The sequence below is a fragment of the Carassius carassius genome, chromosome 24 (assembly GCF_963082965.1).
Source record: "Carassius carassius chromosome 24, fCarCar2.1, whole genome shotgun sequence".
Classification (NCBI taxonomy): Eukaryota; Metazoa; Chordata; class Actinopteri; order Cypriniformes; family Cyprinidae; genus Carassius; species Carassius carassius.
In genome coordinates, this window is record NC_081778.1 from 28,031,031 (window position 1) to 28,055,117 (window position 24,087).

At 36.2% G+C, this 24,087-nt stretch overlaps 1 protein-coding gene across 9 annotated transcripts in view; it reads right to left on the minus strand.

Annotated features, from left to right (window-relative positions):
• The window catches only part of LOC132103362 (regulating synaptic membrane exocytosis protein 2-like), a 171,751-nt gene that overhangs the window by 130,981 nt on the left and 16,683 nt on the right, over nt 1-24,087 (minus strand). For 7 of the 9 annotated variants that reach the window (XM_059508411.1, XM_059508413.1, XM_059508410.1 and 4 more), the window contains exons 3-6: nt 19,463-19,495; nt 17,952-18,056; nt 13,653-13,863; nt 965-1,242 (exon numbers count right to left, since the gene is read on the minus strand). In XM_059508411.1, the coding sequence (XP_059364394.1) occupies nt 965-1,242; nt 13,653-13,863; nt 17,952-18,056; nt 19,463-19,495 (627 nt within the window). Of the gene's footprint in view, nt 1-964; nt 1,243-12,160; nt 12,241-13,652; nt 13,864-17,951; nt 18,057-19,462; nt 19,496-24,087 lie in introns of those variants that run through there. The other 2 variants (XM_059508415.1, XM_059508417.1) reach the window with 2 other exon arrangements.

Consider the following 24,087-nt stretch of genomic DNA (forward strand, 5'->3'; position numbering starts at 1 on the left):
CAGGACTGACCCCTGAGCAGTGAAGATGATACAGACATCCCAGCAAAAGAGGGAGAACATTTGATACCAGGACTCAGAGAGACACTGCCACTGTGTGGTATAAGACAGTATCACACTCGCTGCTTATACTGCATTAGCAACAAATTAGCAATTAGCAAAAGTGCTAAAAGCAGATGAAACCTGAACGAATGCATTGTGTGCTCCATCTGTTGTCATCCCCGCTTCAGTTTCACATAACCCAGGCTGAGGTCTATGTATGTATGCATGTGTAGTTTCATGCAGCTACTTTTCATAAACGGTTAGTTTGATGTTAGATAGTTAATCAAAATAGAAAACAAATATTAATAAAATAAAGAATAATTAAAAAAAACACCATGGTATATGTGCTTCTTAAACCTACAAAAAGTTATGTGGCACTTAAGTGTACTTATGCAATTTGCTTTTTGAGTTTCAAGTTTTCCACTCCAACTATTTATCTTAAAAATCATCTAGTAAAATCCTAGAAACAACCCAAAGCAACCATCTAGCAACGTCCTAACAGAACGCCTTAACACCCCAGTAACCACCCAGAAAACCCAAGCAACTGTTAAAACAATCACTTAGCACAGCAACCATCCAAACACAGAAGCAGTGTCCTAGCAACTACTCAAACCAGCATAGTAGCCACCTAACAACACACTCAGAACAATTATTGCAACTACTTCTATTAGTAACTACCCAGAAAAACCTAGCAACAGCCTAGCAGCATCCTGGCAACCACTCAACCTAGAAAACACACAAAAAACCTAATCTAGCAACTACCCAAAATTGCAACAAAAAAAAATGGTTTCTTAAAGTAGCTTGAATAACTTGAAGAGTGCTTCTGATCACAATGAATAATTATTTCTAAACACAAGTTTATTGCAAGTGCAAAAGATTCTACATATTAGCATGCTAAAATTCCCATTGACACATCTGCACTCACTTGATGCTCAGAGGATCGTTAGGCTTCAGACCAGAGTCGTTATTTAGGGACGCCTGTCGCGGGAGTCCTGGAGCTCGGCTACGGTCTCCTGGAGGACCCTGGTACAGCAGTGGGGCTTCCTGCAGTTTGGCCTTCTTCTCCTGTGGAGCCTCTTCGTGGCGGCAGCGAGGGTCACTCGCACCTGAGGGAAGGGCATCCCCTGGGCTGCTGTAGAACCAGGCCCCTGACTTGGTGAGGATTTCTTGTTGCTTTCGGCACAGATTGCATACCCACATCACCTGACAATGAGAACAAGAAGTTAGAATCAAAGAAGAACACAAGATAGAGATCAAATCCCAAAATGAGATGAATGACTACTTGCTGTTGTGGGAGAAGCGATTTGTAGAGTTAAATCAGTCATTTTTGTGTCAACTGTAAAGCCAGAGTGAATGTTGGGATATCAAACTCATTTGTCCCACAACAAACAGGTTCAAGAAACTGTGATGCTGGTGCAGCTGACAAACAAAACTGCCAAATTACATGTGAGAGGAAATGATGAATGCTCAACCAATGGCATGAGTTTGGGGGAGGAGCTACCTGGTTTGTCTGACTAATAGAGCGCTGCAGGGATGACGTATTTTTGTAGGCCAAAGCCTGTAACTGGGTTATGATTTAAGCAAGGCTTAACTGTCATGAAGTCAATGTTTATTTTCTGAATGGGTTAAATAAGATCTTGAAATAAGATCTGTTGTTAAAACAAGCTCAAGATATTTTCACATTTTGTTCTATGTCATAAAATACATGAGTAATACCCTTGCAGTGTTGCTAACTCTGCGGTTTTCCAGAGGAATTGGGCTACTTTTATACTGTTGGTGGGGGTTGTTTCTTTAGTCTGTGGGTCGAAACAACCACAGAGCTTATTTTGTGTATTAATTCAAAAGCCAATGGAAAATTCCTATTGGGTTTTTGTCAAGGAAACCAGGGTGATGCTAACTTTTGGGTTAGCCTACAAAAATTTCAACCCTGCTGATTTGGAGTAGGGTGGAAATGAGGTGGGTGTTTAGAAACCTGTTTGGAAAAAAGTAATAGTCATTTTGCATCATAGCATCATTATTATTACTCTACTCAGGTCTTTACAACCTCACAAAACTTCTGCTTCAGCAATCCTGAATCTCCTGCAGTCCCATCAACGAGGGCATGGCAGCCTGACCTTGTTATCTGCCCAGCAGAAATGCACTTAGCAGGCGGTTGGCATCAAAGCTGCCATCCAGTTTGCTGGTGGTAATTAAACATGAGTCTCACCCACACACACAGGCTTTCATCTATCCAGCCTGAATAACACCACATCAGCTATCAGAAATGATGCATCTCACAGTCAAAAAAATTTACTTGGAAATTCAAATTATTCTACAATTTTACAAAACTGTTCCTTATGTAAAGCTAAGGTATGGCTGGTAATATAACTCAAATCGTACTCAATAACCTACTGCAATGGTGCTTTTTTGGAAGCTGATAGCCCCTGGTCAGCATTCATTCACTTTGATTTAATGGAAAGAGTAGCTCTTCAGAAGAAGGTGAGCATCACAATAAGTAAATGATGGCAGAAGTTTATTCAAAACCAATAATTGTTAGGAAACTTGAAAAGTTTTATATGAGCTTGCCAATATAATACAATAAAGTGAAAAGGTCACATCTTTCAAGTGGTTTTTGATAAGATCACAGTGAGCAATTGCACTGGGACCAGCTCTGAGACATAGCGCAGATGGATGTGAGTGTTATTGTGATCAATGTTTGGTCAATGAGCGATAGACAAACGAAAAGATGTGTGCAGTGAAAAATTGATAAAGTGTTGAGTGAGCTATCACTGGTGTCAAATGGCAGGGGACCTTTCAAGAACATGTTCAGGTCATGTTTCACCAAAAAAACTAAGCAATTGCAAATAAAAATAAAATTGTGTTACAGTATTTTTTTTAATAAGAATCTAATGTAAATCTCAATTAAGAATAACAAATTGTATAATAATAAGGCATCATAACATCACTTCTAAGGACCTAAAACTAATTTAAGTGAGCTTTAGATTGAACAAAGACAATAATGCTAACAATGCTTATTTCTTGGAATGAATGAATGAATAAATAAATTATATGATTTTTTTAATCAATGCAAGATTTGCAAATAGGAAAACATACGATTTGATTAAGCATCTGGTTACCTCCGAGAGGTATTGTATGTAAATAAACAAACATCAATATGAAACTTGCATATTACTGTATCAGACAGCATAACCGGAGAGGTTGTCCTCTGCCGCTGAATATTTTATGGATGTTTCATAAAAGTGAGGAAGTTCATGATGAGAGGAGTGTTATCATTCACCAGCTAAACACCGCCTGCAGGTGGAACATGAATATTTAATGCACTTCTATATTTAGAGCCCAGCAGTTCTTATAGACTAGATGCATATTCATAGGTTTTATTTTCTCTGAACTTAAAAAGGACCAGTTAAACAAAGTGTTAATTATGCAGTGACAGAATCAAAAATAGACAGATCGCTCAGTCTTCTATGAGAATGTCACTTTGTCGAAAAGTATCTTTATTATTAGCCAAAATATTGTGCAAATTAAGGTCCATAGTGATTTTAAAATTCAAGCTGTTTACATTATGAGATCCATAAATATCAAGCTTCTATTAAAAGAGTGATAGTGAATCATTATGTTCTTATTTTCTAGATTTGTTCTTTTAATGACAAACAGTTTCCCAAATAACAATATGCAGCTTTTTCCATTGCCTGAATCTCAATAGCACAATAAAAGCTTAATTATATAATCATTGTTGCCATGCTTACCCATGTCGGCGGTTTACTGTTTGGTCCAAATGGATAAAACTGATGTTCAATAAATGAAATCAAAACTCACGGACAGCTCCACATGGTTTCATAAGCCAAAGTCCTGCGTAACAGGTGACCTTTTAGAGTTGGGGATCAAATGATCCTTCTGCTGTCAAGATTGTGCTTCAGTTCAGGTTTTGAAGAAAAAAGCGAAGAATATTTATCCTGAGATTGATCCAAGTTGTTAAAAATAGTGAAATAAAAGCAATTGCTTGTGCAGGAAGATGATATAGAGTGATCGGAGCAGCACGTAATCATGTTTTTGCCACCGAGCATCACTAACACGGGTCTCATTACGGATGCATGTGAGCACGCAGCTCCACCGGGGCTGAGTCTGACTCATTACACATGCACAACACTCACTAACTCTCTTCAAAGGAGGCTGATTAAGACAGAAACACTAACTTCAACATCAAGATGTGTTAAATCACTGATGTGCATCAGACATTATGCTTGCAAAAACAATCACATTATACGAGTCAAAATCTGCTAAGGGGTAACAATGGAACAACAGCTTTAAAGTGATTTTTCACTATTATTAACAAAAGGATCTGTATTTTCATGGGATCAAGATTTTTGTTACAATTGACAAACATCGTGCCCTCAAAACCACTCCTTTTCTTAAAAAAAAAAAAAAAGATTTTCAAAAGTATACAAATTGAATATAACATTTAATGACAACTGACAAGCCAAACATGTTAGTGTTCCAAATCCACATCATTCGTCTATCCATCTTGCGCAGATATGTCTGTCAAAAAATAGTATTTACAAGAAGCCTGCAGAGGTGCAGGGAGCACACGCTTTTGCTGGAAAAACCCACCCTACTGAATGATTTGACTGTGTGCCCGCTTTCTAAGGAGGAGAAAATGTCTGTCAAGCTGTCTGTCAGAGACCATAACGTACCTAATATACGTACCTAACGCATAGGAGTATAAATTTGCTCTTTGCTGAGACTGACAGGTGATTTTTATAAAATGCTGTCTTCTCCATTGTTTAAAAGATTAAGGCGAGTATCAAAATTCAATTCAATTCAAAATGTGATAAAATGCTGTTTACTTTTCCAATAAAAGTTATTTTTTAATGATTTGTTAGATTAAATTAGGCCTTTGCAGATTTTAAAGGTATAGTTCACCCAAAAATGAAAATTACTCCATGATTTACTCACCCTCAAGCCATGCTAGGAGTTAGAGTAATATTAAAAATGTAAAAAAAAAAAAAAAAAAAAAAAAAAAGATATCTCTAGCATCTGCTAATTGTCATTCATGTGTTCACGAGAGAGTGGCGTTCCAGCAGATGACAGGATGCAGGCATAGCGTAAACTTCAGGGAGATTATGCTTGTCTCTTAGTTTATATCAAATTTGTGAAAGTGTTTTTTTTTTGCTATCTCCTCTGCACTTAACACATTTGTCAGTTCTCACTTGGAACGCATGTATGACAGTTAACAGAAGCTAGAGAGTGTTATTCCAAGAATTCTGAATCCATTTTGACAGCTTTTGCCTTAAATTTCCCTCAGAATTTAGAGGAATAATCTAAAATGTCAGATATTATTTTCTGAAAACTTCTTCACTGTATCATTCCACATGCAATAATTTCAAGGAAAGTAAAATTTCTTTATGTTTTTGAAACCTATGCTCACCAAAGGTGTATTTATTTGACCAAAAATACAGCAAAACCTGTAATATTGTGAAATATTATCACAATACCAGTATTCCATTCACATATGTTTTAAAAAGTAATTTATTCATGTGATGGATGCGATTAATTTTCAGCAGCCATTACTTCAAGACTTAAAAACAGGTATACTACACTTTTATAGTGTTTTATGGTGTTTGTTTGTTGGTTTTTTGACGTTTGAGAGCCTGACAATCATGTTGACTATTAATGTCTCTGTACAGAAAAGAGCTGCGTGATGGAAAAGATTTCCCATTTGTGTTCAAGAGCATGGAGGTTTGGAACAACATGAGGGTGAGTAAACCACATAATAACTGAAATCTTGTGTTAACTATTCCTTTAAATCTTTCAAAAATCATTAAAGAAAATAAACATAGATACCCACTAGCTTCAGTGTCAGTGAAAAGTGTCAGTGGTGAAGTCGGCTCTTTTTTCATCAGCATTTTCTTCTCTTCTCCAAACACTTCTCCAGTCAGTTGTGGTGAAAGAGATCCTATTTGAGACAGCATCAATATTTACAGCTCCCGGTGTCTCGTGCGGCGATGGGAGCTGTCAGATTTCACACACTGGAACAGGATAGCGCAGCTGAGTCAAGCTCATGAGGCAAAGTCTGCACATTCACTAAGACTGACTGTATATCCATCCGAAATCACCATGATGACGAAGGGAAACAATAGCAGAGACATCTACCTTCACTGGAACTTACAAATAAAAAGTTTTCCATCTGAAGAAACGGATAACACTTTTGACAAATGGGTTTAAAATTATGTACAATCACATGATATCAGTGCTATTTCAGTATTATTTATATACTAAAATTTGTTAATATTTTGATTATTATTTTAATTTTAGTTTTACTAGTTTTTTTATTTAAACGATTTAAATTTTATTAAATAAGTTTTATTAAGTTCTATTGTAGTGTTCCTGTAGCTCAAGTGGTAGAGGTTGGGGGTTTGAATCCCAGGGAAAACATGTTAGGAGAAAATTGTTAGCCTGAATGCACTGCAAGTCACTTTGGATAAAAGCGTTTGCATAAATGCAAAATTAAATTCATTATGTACTTGTTTTTTAATATTTCTATTTAATTATTTTTATGTCAGTTTATATCATTTCAGTACTTCAAATTAAAGGGATACTCCACCCCAAAATAAAATTTTTATCATTAATCATTACCCCCATGTCGTAAAAGCTTTGTTCATCTTCGGAACATAATTTAAGATATTTTGGATGAAAACCGTGAGGCTTGTGACTGTCCCATTCACTGCCAAGTAAATTACACTGCATTACACAAGCATTATCAAGCTTTGATTTGAACGAAAACAGCACATCCGTGTAGTGCGGATGACCCAGAAGAGTGTACGCAGTTTGCGTTCAGCTGATATTTTTCAAACTGCCGCTACGGTGATGCGGAGAGACACAGAGGAGACGAATTGTTCAATAAAGTCATTATTTTTGTTTTCCTCATGTACAAAAAGTATTCTCATCGCTTCATAATGTTACGGTTGAATCACTGATGGCAGATGGAGTATTCTGGAGTGCACCTAGAAAGGACCTCTACAGCCCTAAAAAGACAGCGGAGACCAGGACAACTAGAGCCCCAGATACAGATCCCCTGTAAAGACCTTGTCTCAGATGACCACCAGGACAAGACCACAGTAAACAGATGATTCTTCTGCACAATCTGACTTTGCTGCAGCCTGGAATTAAACTACTGGTTTCGTCTGGTCAGAGAAGAACTGGCCCCCCAACTGAGCCTGGTTTCTCCCAAGGTTTTTTTTCTCCATTCTGTCACCGATGGAGTTTCGGTTCCTTGCCGCTGTCGCCTCTGGCTTGCTTAGTTGGGGACACTTCATCTACAGCGATATAGTTGACTTGATTGCAAATAAATGCACAGACACTATTTAACTGAACAGAGATGACATCACTGAATTCAATGATGAACTGTCTTTAACTGTCATTTTTGCATTTTTTGACACACTGTTTTCCTAATGAATGTTGTTCAGTTGCTTTGACGCAATGTATTTTGTTTAAAGCGCTATATAAATATAGGTGACTTTACTTGACTTGACTATTCTGACGATGCTCTTCATACTTTTCTGGACTTTGACAGTGTAATTTACTTGGCAGTGAATGGGACAGTCACAAGCCTGCCGGTTTTCATCCAAAATTTCTTAAATTATGTTCCGAAGATGAACTAAGCTTTTATGGGTTTGGAATGACATGGGGGAAAGTGATTGATGACAAAATGTTCATTTTGGGGTGGAGTATCCCTTTAAGCTCACATTTGATTTCAGTTGTTTACCAAGTCAACATTTCTAATTTTGTTTAAGCTTTTAATTTTTCATCTAATATTTACATTTGCTTTATTTCAGCTTTATTTCAATTAATGAAAACCGTTTCAGTGGTTTAAGTTTTGAGAGGTTAGAATCACAAGTACTGTCTCCATTCAAACCCTTAACCACTTCAGCTGTTATTTTGATTTTTTTAGAATTAGGCATATGCAATATTGGACCCACCGGTGGGTCCCCAGAGTTGATGTGGTTAATGGAGTAAACCACAGAGGGGAGAAACAAAATCCAGTCACCAAGAACTAACCGGCAATTCAATCCTCCGCCGGGCGACCGGATAAAAGCTCAGCACTGTCCTGCTACTGCTGAGATACCAGAAAACAGAAGGAAACAGAACTACACACTAAAGAAACAAGATACCAAAAATCAGTCAAACATCTAACACTCAGACAACAGAGATAAAAGAAAGAAACATGAAAAGGTCACACTCTACCAGTGCTGCAAACTATAACCAGTAAGAGCTGATTACTCTTTGCTAAATGACCAAGAGACATCTCAATATAGGCAACTGTAGGAATGGAAATCTCTGGAAATACAATCTGAGAGTTTTACCTCCTGATTTTTCGACTGAGAAGTGCCCCAGTCACATACCTTCTATAGAGTCTCACAACAGATCTCGACAATGTCTCAAACATTGTAGATTTGCAGAGCCACTTAATCTGCAATTACTGTTTTACAGCAATGAGAATAACTACTGATGTTATATCATTTATGATATTTATTTTTTATTTTATATCTACATTTTATATTTATACATCTGGACACATTATGGCAATGAATAGCCTTCATTTGCTTTATAGAAATTGAATTTTATATTATACATCTGGTCAAGTAATAATATTCATTTTCTTCATGCAAAATATAATTTTTGATTTTGGAGCAAAATGTGACCTGGTCTTGTTTTTATGAAAATGTTTTTAATATACTGTCATATTACTGGGCTTTTTCAAGACTTAGTTAGTGAGATCTATGGGGATAACATAACTCAGAAGTGGGGCCGATGTGTGACAGGTACCACTCAGGTGAACCTGCTGCATCACCATCTGTGCTCAAGGGAACACGAGAGTGTTTCTATTGTCCTTCTGCACAAAGCAGCCTGCAGCGGGACACAACACTTTTACTACACTGTACTCATGCAGCCAAAAAACATGCACAATAAAGAGCCTGCTATTTCATTGCTCAAGGAGTTCTCATTTAACTATCAACGTTGTCCTTATATATACAGTACAGACCAAAAGTTTGGACACACCTTCTCATTCAAAGAGTTTTCTTTATTTTCATGACTATGAAAATTGTAGATAAACACTGAAGGCATCAAAACTATGAATTAACACATGTGGAATTATATATGGAATTATATACATAACAAAAAAGTTTGAAACAACTGAAAATATGTCATATTCTAGGTTCTTCAAAGTAGCCACCTTTTGCTTTGATTACTGCTTTGCACACTCTTGGCATTCTCTTGATGAGCTTCAAGAGGTAGTCACCTGAAATGGTCTTCCAACAGTCTTGAAGGAGTTCCCCGAGAGATGCTTAGCACTTGTTGGCCCTTTTGCCTTCTGTCTGCGGTCCAGCTCACCCCTAAACCATCTCGATTGGGTTCAGGTCCGGTGACTGTGGAGGCCAGGTCATCTGGCGCAGCACCCCATCACTCTCCTTCTTGGTCAAATAGCCCTTGATGCTTTCAGTGTGACTCTACAATTGTCATAGTCATGAAAATAAAGAAAACTCTTTGAATGAGAAGGTGTGTCCAAACTTTTGGTCTGTACTGTATATACAGTGGGTACGGAAAGTATTCAGACCCCCTTAAATTTTTCACTCTTTGTTATATTGTAGCCATTTGCTAAAATCTTTTAAGTAATTTTTTTCCCTCAATGTACACACAGCACCCCATATTGACAGAAAAACACAGAATTTTTGACATTTTTGCACATTTATTAAAAGAGAAAAACTGAAATATCACATGGTCCTAAGTATTCAGACCCTTTGCTGTGACACTCATATTTAACTCAGGTGCTGTCCATTTCTTCTGATCATCCTTGAGATGGTTCTACACCTTCATTTGAGTCCAGCTGTGTTTGATTATACTGATTGGACTTGATTAGGAAAGCCACACACCTGTCTATATAAGACCTTCCAGCTCACAGTGCATGTCAGAGCAAATGAGAATCATGAGGTCAAAGGAACTGCCTGAAGAGTTCAGAGACAGCATTGTGGCAAGGCACAGATCTGGCCAAGGTTACAAAAACATTTCTGCTGCACTTAAGGTTCCTAAGAGCACAGTGGTCTCCATAATCCTTAAATGGAAGATGTTTGGGACGACCAGAACCCTTCCTAGAGCTGGCCGTCCGGCCAAACTCAGCTATTGGGGGAGAAGGGCCTAGGTGAGAGAGGTAAAGAAGAACCCAAAGATCACAGTGGCTGAGCTGCAGAGATGCAGTCGGGAGGTGGCAGAAAGTTATAGAAAGTCAACCATCACTGCAGCCCTCCACCAGTCGGGGTTTATGGCAGAGTGGCCCGACGAGAGAAGCTTCTCCTCAGTGCAAGACACATGAAAGCCCGCATGGAGTTTGCTAAAAAAAAAAAAAACCTGAAGACCTCTCTGGTCTGATGAGACCAAGACAGAACTTTTTGGCCTTAATTCTAAGTGGTATGTGTGGAGAAAACCAGCCACTGCTCATCACCCGTTCAATACAGTCCCAAACAGTGAAGCGTGGTGTTGGCAGCTTCATGCTGTGGGGGTGTTTTTCAGCTGCAGGGACAGGACGACTGGTTGCAATCGAGGGAAAGATGAATGCGGCCAAGTACTGGGATATCCTGGACTATAACCTTCTCCAGAGTGCTCAGGACCCCAGACTGGTCCAGAGGTTCACCTTCCAACAAGACAATGACCCGAAGCACACAGCTAAAATAACAAAGGAGTGGCTTCACAACAACTCTGTGACTGTTCTTGAATGGCCCATCCACAGCCCTGGCTTAAACCCAATTGAGCATCTCTGGAGAGACCTGAAAATGGCTGTCCACCAACGTTTACCATCCAACCTGACAGAACTGGGGATCTGCAAGGAGGAATGCCAGAGGATCCCCAAATCCAGAGGTGAAAATCTTGTTACATCTTTCCCAAAAAGACTCATGGCTGTATTAGATCAAAAGGGTGCTTCTACTAAATACTGAGCAAAGGGTCTGAATACTTAGGACCATGTGATATTTCAGTTTTTCTTTTTTAATAAATCTGCAAAAATGTCAACAATTTCTGTCAATATGGGGTGCTGTGTGTACATTAATGAGGGAAAAAAAGAACTTAAATGATTTTAGCAAATGGCTGCAATACAACAAAGAGTGAAAAATTTAAGGGGGTCTGAATACTTTCCATACCCACTGTGTGTATGTGTATGTATATATATATATATATATAAAACTAAATTCTGAACCTATAAATCTACATACATTATATTGTCTTTTTCCTCATTAGAAACATCTGAGAAGCAGGATTTTTCAGTCAAACTATATAAATACATTTTAGAGATCTTATTTGTCTTATTAAACTGCGATAATACAGTGTTCTTTTTGTCGCTATGCAATCACAACAAAAATGAAAATCCACAAAGCTGTTTGTTTATTGTAATGCTACTATTATGGCTTTCCCTCTTTAAAATAATATGAAAATGTTCCGGTGTTGAAATGAGGGGTGATGCAATGTCATCCAGTTAATTATAGCAACATCACAACCATTTCTCATTTAGTACAGGTTCTGTAAGCGATTTCAGCCATTTTGAGAACTCCAACCAATTTGCTATCACTATAAAAACTGTTCATCAAATGTATATTAAAAAATATATTAAGAAGTGAATCGTTAACTGCAAGTGTCTATCATATAAATATATGCACAAATTTATATATAAACTAAAATATAGAAATATACAAATGTTTATAATATAAAAAATACTTCTATAGTAAAATATTGTATTCAAATTGTTAAAATGTTACTGTTAAAAAAAGTTGTTTAAGTAAAAGACATAAATTGTCATCAAAATGTCATCTTGTTATCCTTGAAGAATTGTCTCGTGTTTTTACAGTGTTACTTAAACCACACACTCTTTCCATAAACCCATCCTTCAGAAAAGTAATGTAGAGCAACCGGACAGAGATTGTTTTTGACTGGAGCCTATCTTACTATCTGTGAGATATTTCTGATGCTCCAAAAATAAATAAAATAATCGCTTACAGCACCTTTAATGGAGGTGTGCAATCATCACACTTTTGCAAAAGCTAAATATCAAAGCATAGACAAGGAAAAAAAGGGTGCTGACCACTTTATCCTCCTGTTGCAATTCCACAGGGGAGGAAACGCAAGAGAGAAAGACAAGGGGAAAGAAGAGAGGAGAACAAGTGTGAGTGACATTCAGACACACATAAAGAGATGTTCACATACTACTGCAGCCAATCACATCGCCGCTTATTACTCTGAGCAAAGTCATTAAAAAGCACCAAGACTGCACAGGGAGAGAGACAACAAAAGGTTAGATTCTAGATTAAATAGGCGGTTTCTGGCCTGATACATCCATCGCCCCGGGCCAACGGGCGAGGTGGTCAAAACAGAGGGAACATCCCCCTCTTGTGGTCAGCAGCAGGAAATATCACAGAATCAGATGCATTACGAGTTGAATGATTTCTGTATGTAATTTCATAACAAAAAGGATCTCCATTAATAAGTTCAATTACTTAAATAATAAAACATGGCATCTCACACTGTCACAGTTCTCAAAAACATCTCTTTATGAGCTGTAAATATTGAATATGCTCAGAATGGCGAACTAAGTACAGTATAGTGATAAAGTGCAAGTGATATCAAATGCAATTTCTAATATCATTGTAGCTTATTATTTGATTGGGTTGCCAAAGGTTAAGACATTTTTACACAGTACTGGATTAACCCTATAAAGCCTACTGTATAATTTTTTTATAGCCTAGTCTAAACTATCAAAATGATAAAAAATTTCCAGGACAATTGTTGCAAACATTCAAAATACATGTAATCAGACCGATTATTTCTACTTTTTTAGCACATTAAAAACATTTTAGTATAATTCTAAAAATATCTTCCTTAAGCTCATTGTTCACATCTGTACTTGGTGTGAAATATTGATGATTCTATAAAGTAAACATAAGAATAACCTTTATATTGTTAGTAACATGTCAAGATGAACACTTACTGGACTGTAGCAAGTTTTACTCTATTATAATTATTAAAATATCATGTAAAAAGGTATCATATATGATACATCAGGCTTATGAGATCATTTTTTATCTCAGTCATCATTGTATTGCACTGTATTACATGTTTTGCCCCCAATAAATATTACAGAGCTTTGATCATAAAACGAAGTATTTACATCTTACATCATATATTATTTGCAGACACAGAGTGAAAACTGATATTCCTATGTATTTTATGTCAGCAGTCTGCTATACTGTTAAAAAAATCTCATTGATTTACATTACAAGCTATCAGAATTTAATCTCACGGTTTAGACATAAAAATGACAACATCTGCACTAAACAGAATATTTTTGCTCAGTTTGAGCCAAGTCTGCTCTCCATACTCTCACTACATGAGCAACAAAAGCCTGATGTACAAAATGATAAAAAAAATATAAAAAAAACTCACTTGCAAGTTATTTAAAAATAGTAGTTAGAGTGCAGTGCATACTTCGCAGTATGCTATATTTAATTCATTACAGTAATGGCAAGTGTCCAGCTGAAGTTGGTGCTTGTGTGATCTGAGCAGCTTTACAGCTGTACCTTATTAGAGCGCAGTGAAACTCTTCCTCCACAGCGAGCGCAGAACTTGGTTTGGCAATAAGAACAGAGGTGGCCACAGCCGTCGGCAAACTTGGTTTTATGGCAGATTCCGCAGGTGGGTGCGTCACTCTTCTGCTCCTGGGTGCTCGGTGCCTCGTCCCCCATCTTCTTCACCTGGTCCTTATACATTTCAAATTGCTGGTGCAATTTCCTGCAGGAAACAGAACGCAGCCAATCAGAACACAGCAAGAAAACACATTATAAGTGTAAACATTATGATATATCAATATACTTGAAAAAAAGGACCTAAGAATAGGAATATACCTAAAAAAATAGGAAGGATTTGGTCATGGGTTACAACCAAAAGGACAATTTTATTGCTCAGAGCTTGCTCTTTCATTGCTCATTAGACTTCATTGACTTTGTTCAATTCATTCATCGTTTAATTTAAATATTAACTTAAAAACTTAAAAACTCAACAATTGCTGACATAAAGTAATAGTACAGAGTAATAAATCTAATATGAAGACTAATGAATCCCCACTTCCTCTCTGTGTCATCTCATTGCGATCTCAGATATTTCTAGAAAGAAATGCATTAAATTGATTAAAATAATAATAATAAATGTTTATTGAGCATCAAATCAGCAAATTAGAATGATTTTTGAAAGATCACGTGACACTGAAGACTGGAATAATGCTGCTGAAAATTCAATGAAATAAATGATGTTAAAAGTATATTAAAATATTTATATTAAATAAAATAATAATGTTTTTACTGTAGATTTTGATCAAATAAAGGCAGCTTTGGTGAGCGTAAGACACTTCAAAAACCATACCAAATGCAAACTTTTCAGCTGTAGTGTTTGTTTAGTTGGTTGTCAATAAGCACTAGCTCTGGTTAAACTCTGTTGTGACTGTCAGACGGATGTGCAACAGTGACGAGAACTTTCTGTTCTCGAGCCCACTTCATCAGCAACTGAAGCATCATGTGCAGCCTTGAGACTATTTGTGGCTGAACTCACACAAACCAGATCACACAGATAACACGTCAAGATCACGTGCATCACCTCATATCGACTGGAAAACTGAAACAGCTGTCGACATGACAGTATTTATGAGCTGCACATAGTCCCAACTAGCAGGCAGATCGCCTTTTGCGTGTTTATGGGACTTTTATATTAGGGTGTCGTTTAATCACATACTCTTCTTCATTAATGTAAGAGAGCAGTTGGGTCAAAGGCTTGAGATGGACCCTGAAACGCTAGCTGAATGCATGCATGACACACATGCATTTTGTATGTCCGCTGTCAATCAACTGTAGCCGTGGAAACTGAACACTGGGGGCTAACACCATAATCTGTCGATTAAAGGAGGTTTGGTCCCACATCTGCCCCTGCAACATTCATTAGCAGGCTGAATTATTGAGCACACTGATCTATTTACTACAACAAAATGCCTGGGTGTTACCCAGAATTCACCTGGCCACCTCCCACCAAACTTGAACACGTTCTCAAGCTGCTAATCACTATCTCCGACAGGAGAATTTGAATGCTTAATGCAAAGGAGTTTGTTTCGTGTAAATTTAATGAACACAAACGTCATTGAACTTATTAGTCTTTTTGACTTCAACATAAACCAATAAAAAGTTTTTTTTTTGACAAGCCATGTTATATGTTTCCCACATATTGTTTGTGATACTCAGATAATTATTCATTAGGATTCCCATACATCACAATAGCATATTTAGCCCATTTGGTCACTGGTGAAATACCTTCTATATTGTAGTAAAACTATGAAAAACATTTTTGTTTAAAATAAAATAAAATAAAATAAAATAAGACTTCAACTAAATGAAAATTACAAATGTTGCTGAAATAAGTACGTTGAGGAACTTCAGTTACTAACTGTAAATAAACATTTAGTATTAAAGCTTAATTAAACTGAACTAAAATAAATTAATATAATAGTAACATTAAAAAAATTATTAATTAATAAAAATGACAAAAGTACATAAAATTATATAGTAAATTGTATATTTAAGTGAAGTTTAAAATTAAGTTAAAAAGTTAAAATTAACATAGTAAATAATATAATTAATTAAAGGCATAATTAAGGAAAAATGAAAACTAATATATATATATATATATATATATATATATATATATATATATATATATATAAATATATATATTTATATATATATATATATATATAAATATATATATTTATATATATATATATATAAATATATATATATATATATATATATATTTATATATATATATATAAATATATATATTTATATATATTTATATATATATATATATATTTTTTTTTTATATATATATATATATATATATATATATATATAAATATATATATATATCAAAATATATATATATATATATATATATAAAAAAAAAAATATATATATATATATATATATATATACACTCACACACACACACACACACACAAATACTAAATTAACACTTAAACTAACACTGGTTTCCATTGGCCATCAACAGAAAAAAAAACCGGCTTCTTACAAGCAGATACTAACTTTCTGAAGCTAACCGTCCAAACCGTAGAGTCATGATTCCTTTTTAAGTCAGTGACCTTTCACCCCTCTAAGATCAAATCACAACAATGAGCAGGTCTGCTTTCACCGACCCCTTGACCTCTGCCCTCTTACCCTCCGAACATGTGCATATACAGTACCACTCACTTTCTGACCCCACGCTGCCGTCTCAGATATACGGCAGATATCCTTTAGTAAATGCAATATTAGATTTGAATCCATGCCACAAGATCCTGTCTTCTGTCAGAAAACAAGATCATATGTGTTTGGAATGACATGACAGATTTGACATTAAACCCAGCATCTATCCTCCCATATACACCCGGGCTCCAGACAGCAGTCAGGTGGATGATGGGAAGGCTGGAGGAGCTCCAGAGGTCTGGCAGGTGCGCTGGCTCAGGTAGCATTACAGACAGCTGGAGACCACAGCACAGCTCACCTCAAGAGATGCATAACCCATAATATAATCATACGCCATTCGTCACGTCTCATCTGACACACAGCAGATAGAGAAGTCAAAGAAACACGAGCCAGTACACTGATACGCACTCCCTTTATGAGTGACATTGCAGCCACCTGAAGACCTGCGCTTTACCCATTTAAGCTACTTACACATTTGTAGTCGAATTCTCATGTAATACAAAACCCGTGCTTAATGCTGGTCTCTATGTAGATCTCAGATCTCAGATGGAAACTAGCACTTGTAGCTAACTCTGGCTTGTTTACAGCAAGTAACTTGTCTGTTGATCAATGAGCATTGTCCCTATCAAATAAAAAAAAAAAAAAAAAAAAAAAAAAAAAAAAAAAAAAAAAATATTCAAATCAAACTGATGGGCCATAATGAGCGAAACATGCCTGTAGTAGCTAGTATTTTAGATAATAAATAAGGCTTGTCAAATAATCACATTCATTTAGCCTAACTGATTATATTTAACATAAAAAAATAACATCATAAAATATACATAACATAAAAATAAAAACTCAATTTATCTACCCATATGAAACTTGCAACTTAAACTATTGAATATTTTCTATTTTCCACTATAATGTAATGTAAAACTGGTAAGTTTTCAAAAAGATATAATGAATGAAGCAAACAAATAATATTTTACAGCATTTATTGATATTCTTTTCTGCATATAATAATACATGCATTATTTCTACAAATAATAAACTATTATTATGAATGAACATGAATATATTATTTCATATTGTGTGTATATTTTAAATTTTATAAATAACTTTATAATTTATACATTAAAATAAGGGGGAGTAATATGAAATAAGGCAATGCAAAAATATTTAAAATACAAAAACGTTTGACATTTATTATAAAAGAGTAAATGAGCATTAATTAGCAATTAACAACAAACTAACATTTATATTAAACTGTATCTATCCATCTATCTATAAACGTTATTAAAATTAATAATCAACTAATGCTGTAAAAGACATTAATTAATGCTAACAAATTCAATCTTATTGTAAAGTGTTACCAGCAAATTTTGTAATTAACTGTGATTAATTCATCAAAATACAATTAACTAATTTCATTTAACATTTTTGTGAACTGATAGCCCTTGAACATTTATTTAATAGTCAGATAGGCGAAAGAGGAAACATATACACAGAAATGCAACATAATTCAAAGTTTGTCTGGGCAATGTAGTGTTTGGAGGGTTGAGGGCTAAGATAAATCCATTCAGTTTTACTTACGTCTCTGGCTCCTTTGGATGCTCTGTTTGCGGTTGGATTTGGGACTTTGTCTGGGGCTGGAGAACATTATTAACCAGATCAGTGATTCCACTAAAGGGATACCACCTGTATGAACAAGCAGACAGCGCACCTCAAAATCCTGTCAACACGTCTGCTTCCAGTCGACACACACGCCATTATCATCATGACAACTACAGTGCAGCTACATTCATAAGAAACACACATGTACAGCTGCAAAAACTACTGGGATAGAGAAAAAGAAAGACAAAGTGAAAGACAGGGACAGCCAAATCTCAGCCCACTGACAATCTCATCCGTATTACACACAAAACTGATCACTTTCTCAATCTGGCAAGCTCAAATCTGATTGGCCAGCTAGGTAGTGAAAATACACCGGTTTTAATCCCACCCATGATGTACCAGATCATTGTAAAAAAAAAAAATTGGCTAAATAAACAAATAACTAGATTTATCATTGTCAAAGTTGTCCAGTTTAGTTCCAATATACAGTATTATTTTCCCCCCAGACCCTTAGTATAAAGTTAACTAAATATGCATGAGCAAAACTTTATTTTCGCCTTGTGTTTATGAATAATACTTATTACTTTTGGACAAACAAAATCTCTAATTACAAAGTGCACATCAATTCCACTATATTTTCCAGCATTTCTCATAGCTGAACTTGTAGGAAATGCTGTGCAATTCTCCCCAGAGTTTTCTACCACTGCAGTAAAAACTATTTTATATAAACTGCCCCTAAATTAAATGTACAAACAAAATGTTCTGTGCTGGTTGCTGTACGTGTCAGTCAAACTATCTCTTTAAGCGGGCGTTTCTTGGTTTTGATTTAAATAAAACAGATTTGCTGAAAAATATGGTTATGTGAGACTAGAGAATGAAGAAAATTTGAAAGAAAAATACAAAGACAGAGAACTGAGAGATGGAAAAACTTGGAGAAGGAAGCAGAGAAGCCATTGCGAGTTAAATGAATTTTTGCATCCATCAGCCAGGGGTACAGTCATGTGTCCACGGATACAGATATAGAGATCAAACAGTGTCAATGTTCAACTCACAGAGTCGACAAACAAGCAAAATAAAGCAGGACTGATGCATCAAAAATGTGGATGAAGCTGCCAAAAGCTTTTCAGATGAAGCCATGACAGACTGCAGGCAGCCAATCACTAGAGAGAGGAAGGGAAAAGAGCTGCCAATCACAGAGAAAGCCACAACAAATGCACACGCCACTAACCAGCAAGGCGGCAATGTCAAAGCCTTGAGGTCTCTAGATAAGATTAGGCCTACATAGAATCTGTACATGGACAAAAACTGCAGAATTTGAGCCACAAAGAAAGTTCTGCCTCTTTATTGTTTGTTAACTTAATTGTTTGGCTGATTTGATTATAATTTGCCTTGCCAGTAAGAGTATTCTGCAGCTTTTGTGGAAAAATAGGGGGGGGGGGGGGGGGGGGGGGTCGGCAGATTCTGCCTAGACCTGACTGAGTGTTACTTACTGGACTGGCTGAGACTTTGAATCTTCATTGACCCTAGAAATAAAAACATAAATGAGTGAACATAAGAGCAGGATGGCAAAATAATAAAAAACATAACAGTAAAATAAAGAACAATACATGTAATGTGCTGGGCAGCATGATGAGATATGGCTTAAAAAAAATGAAATCATAATTTAGTCATATCTGTGTTACCATGGTAGGTTTACAGACAGATTTTTTTTTCAACAAATGTATTCCCCAATTCCTAATTTGATTTGTTATGTATACAATTAAATATTACATATATCTTACCTTTTGATTTGATTATATATAAATCAAATATCAAATATATATCAATAATCATATTTTTTCAGCAAAAATATGTTATGATATATAGCTTTACTGTGAAAAAAATAAGGTTTTAAATAAGGTTTTAAACCTTAGGTTTTAGATTTTATATGATACCAACCATTTTGGCACTACATGAGAATTAAATATGCAAACATATATTAGCATGATAATTTTAAACATATACACAAAATGAAAACATGTAAACACAAGAAACATGCAAATAATAAAATACAACAAATATTTAAAATAAAAATAAGTAAATAATAGGTAACGGGTCAACAGAAAATAGACAGGGACATTATCTTTCTGCACTCCATGGACACGGACCTTGCACGAGTCGACCACAGAAAAAAAAAAAAAGCACTGCCCACAACACACAGTCCGTCAGACTTGATGTGCTGCACTTAAGACTGAATTAACACATGAATACAATAAAATCTACTCCATGGAAAGAGGGTTAACGAACTTCATGAATCAGAAGTCCTGGAAAAACTGTATATCAATCCTTCAGGACATCATTCAACGCCGTTTCAGATAATGTTTTGCTAAATGTGGACTCACTTTTTTACCTGCCTGCATCTGTGTATTTGTTTGTGAGTTTAAGAGGGCAGAACACTAGAAGTAAAAAATGGTTAGATTATCTCCTGAAACATTTTGTGCAAAATGGTAAAACTGTGTGGCACTGCCCCCTAATGGTTAAATATTAAGAGACAGATGTCAACCTCTGCATCTGGAACACAGGAAAAGGTGAAGCAGTCTCAAACTTGGAGTAATAATAATAATATTAATACATATATAAATTTTGTTTTGTATATAGTTTGACTGTGGGGTGAGGCAACTTCCTTCGGTTTCAGTCACACATTCGCACATTGTTGCCGTGTTAAATTGCATAAAAACTTCACTAGATGAGACTTGCAAGTCTTACGAGCGATGTTCTAACCAAATTATCCCTCTTTCTAAGCTGTTCTCAGACTGTTAATTTAACCTCAAATGACTGTCCTCGCTCCTCCTCAACCCTCTCTGTTCTCTCTGTGGTGCTCTTGAGTGGAGGTGGAGACAGAGGCCTCATTGATGTGACAGCTATAGAATGAGAGCTGACTCATCACTTTAAATAACACACCCACATCTCACCATTAGACACTCAGCGCGCTCCTCTTAAGGGAGTATTCCTGCTTATTTTCAATTTAACATCCACCACCTCCATCTGTGACCATACATTTAAATCAGTTCTGAAGAAACATATGAAAGCACTTCAGTACTCGTAGCACTAAGTTGAAGCACTAAAACTACTAACTGGAAATAAATATAAAGTAAAATTTAACTAAAACTAAACCTAAATGGTAAAAACAAATGACTAAAAATGAAACAAAAATAAAAAGGACTCAAAATATCAAAATAAAACCTAAGCCAAAATATTAAAATAGCATATACTGTGAATAATACTAAAATAACTCTGACCCGCAGCCCTTGAATAAGTGCTGTTGCTCATTTCAAATGCAAAGCGGCCAATAACTACATAAGGATTTAAAACCACAACAGCAAAAAAAAAGTGTTTAATTAAAAGGGTCAGACAGCCATGTGTCAAGAAAAGCAGAAAACAGAGAAAAAAAATTAATGCGTAATATGACCCATTTTTCAACTAGCACTAAAACGCTGCTCTGTCTAAAGTGTGAGTGTATATGGGTGGACACACTGGCCTCCCGCTGTCAGCGATGCACAGAAGAGGAAAGTCCTGTTACATAACACAGAGCTGAATCTCTGCATGGGGCATAATTACTCCACAATTACAGCCGCCAGTGTGGCAGTCTGGGCTGGTCAGTGGAGCTGGCAGCGCCCGCGCTCTCCTGTCTGCCATCACCACCACAACACATCAGCTTCCACAACCTTCAGCCTGAGCTTAAAGGAAAAATCCTGGGTTACCTAAATGAGTTCTCTCTCTGTGTGCAGTGGTCCACTTCATCTGAACTGTAGCCAGAAAACTGACCAGAGGGTTTAAAAGCAGAAATGTACAGCTTGGTAAAGCATTTAGATTCATTTTTAAGTCAAAAGTCAAAAGTAAAAGTTTATATATAAATAATGCAAAATATATTTTCAGGGCCAGTACGTTTTCATGTCTATTTCATGTCTATTCTATTGTTTAAAGGTTTGAGGCCAGAAAGATTTTTTTAAAAAATTCAAAGAAATTAATACTTTTATTCAGCAAAGACAAAATAAAAATGAATAATAAAAAAAGACAGTAAAGACTTTTGCGTTGTTACAAAATATTTACATTTTACACAAAGTTCTTTTGAACTTTATGATCACCAAAAAATCCTGAAAAAAAGTACAATGGCTTCCAGAAAAACTATTAAGCAGCACAACTGTTTTCAACATTGATAATATCAAATGCAAATGATTTCTGAAAGATCATGTGACACTGAAGACAGGAGCAATGATGCTGAAAAGCACTGGATGGAGAGAGGGGAGCGGGAGCGGCAAAGGACAGTGTGTGACAGGTGGAAGGACAGCAGGAGACCAGTTCATTTTTATGAATGTGGAAATGTGCTTGTGCATGTGTGGCAACAGGTGCAGAATCAACACGACCTCCGACTGAATAAACACACACACTTGATTCAACCACAGTACACAAGATGCATTAATAGCCAGAGTATATGTGTGAGTGTGAGAACAGGCTCACTTCCAGAATCTATTACGTCATCTAGCTGCCTACTGCCTATAATGCATAGCATCCTCGTAAGTCAACGATTTTGCATGTTTTACAAAAAAACTAAACAAACAAACAAACAAAAAACAACTCCATTAGCCGCACAGCTAAAGCTGAATTTAAAAGTGACGTGACATTCAGCCAAGTATGGTGACCCATACTCAGAATTAGTGCTATGCATTTAACCCATCCAAAGTGTACACACACAGCAGTGAACACACACACACACTGAGCACACACCCGGAGCAGTGGGCAGCCATTTATGCTGCAGCGCCCGGGGAGCAGTTGGGGGTTCAATGCCTTGCTCAAGGGCACCTAAGTCATGATATTGCCAGCCAGGGACTCGAACCCACAACCCTAGGGTTAGGAATCACACTCTCTTACCACTAGGCCACGACTTCCCACAAGTTTTAGTAAGTTGCTATCGAGTTAAACTTGGTTTTAGTACTTGGTTTTAGTAAGTTGCTATCAAGTTAAAATTTCCAATCAGAGTGAACTATTTGATGTCTGTCCGCATTTAATAATGTATTTAATGAAATCCAACGCTTGCTTCTTAATCATTTTTACAGTTCCAAAATTATTTTTGCTGATTCCAGAATTATTTTCCACAAAATATGATGCAAAATATCAGGCTTTCAACAACCCTTTGTACTATTCCTTAATCCCCAGAAAAACTGACACAGACACAAATGAGTCAAGTTCATTTGAGTCAACTATTCGTTCTGATTTTATCTGATTTTCACATATATGAATGATTCTTAAGACATTATCTTATGCCTGATTTCTTATATCCTGATTTCAAGGTTTTAATTATGGCCAGTGACAAAAGAAAATTAAAACTTGATGTTTTCTGCTACATCTGTGTGTGTTTTACAACATTTAAATAGTGAAAGAAAGTTACAGCAGTGTGAAAAAAAATTATTTTAAGTATCTGAACATTTTCTCTACTCCTTTGCAGAAAAGTAAATACTTTTTGTTGTCATTAAAACTTGATATTTGACTACTCTTATTTTGTTAAGTGCATTAAAGCTGATGCATACAAAAATTGAAAAATTTAAAAAAAAAATTTTTTTTTGGACTGGGTATCATAAAATTAGGTAATATTAGGCCAACTTTTTACTGCCCTTATTGCATTAGGCATTATGGTTTTACCTTCTTTGCAATTGGCCTTGAAAAAAACTGACCAAAAGGCGGCAGCATAATTATGTTGTCACCTTTTGAAACCTCTAAATGCTCCCTACCTAGGGTTTCGGAACACAGCCTCAATGTGGCATAACTGCATGCTAGAATGAAGGCTGTTCTTGAGCCAAAAGCAAACTAAATTTACAGCTCGCCCTCACACTGTGATTCCTGAAATAGCAGCCGAGTTCAAGGCAGCCCATCAGAGGCAGACACCTGTTCATTAGGAGCATACAGCAGGATGGCAGGGGAAGTGCCTCCCTTGAACACTTATTTCCCTTCAAAAGAGGATTAGCGCTGGGGGAGCTCTCGATTCCAGCTGTCATCGGTTCCACCGTGGCATCTGGATCAAAAAGCAATCTCATTTGAGCTCGGAGCACCGTGATTGGTCGCGGCAGACCCCGGTTAACCT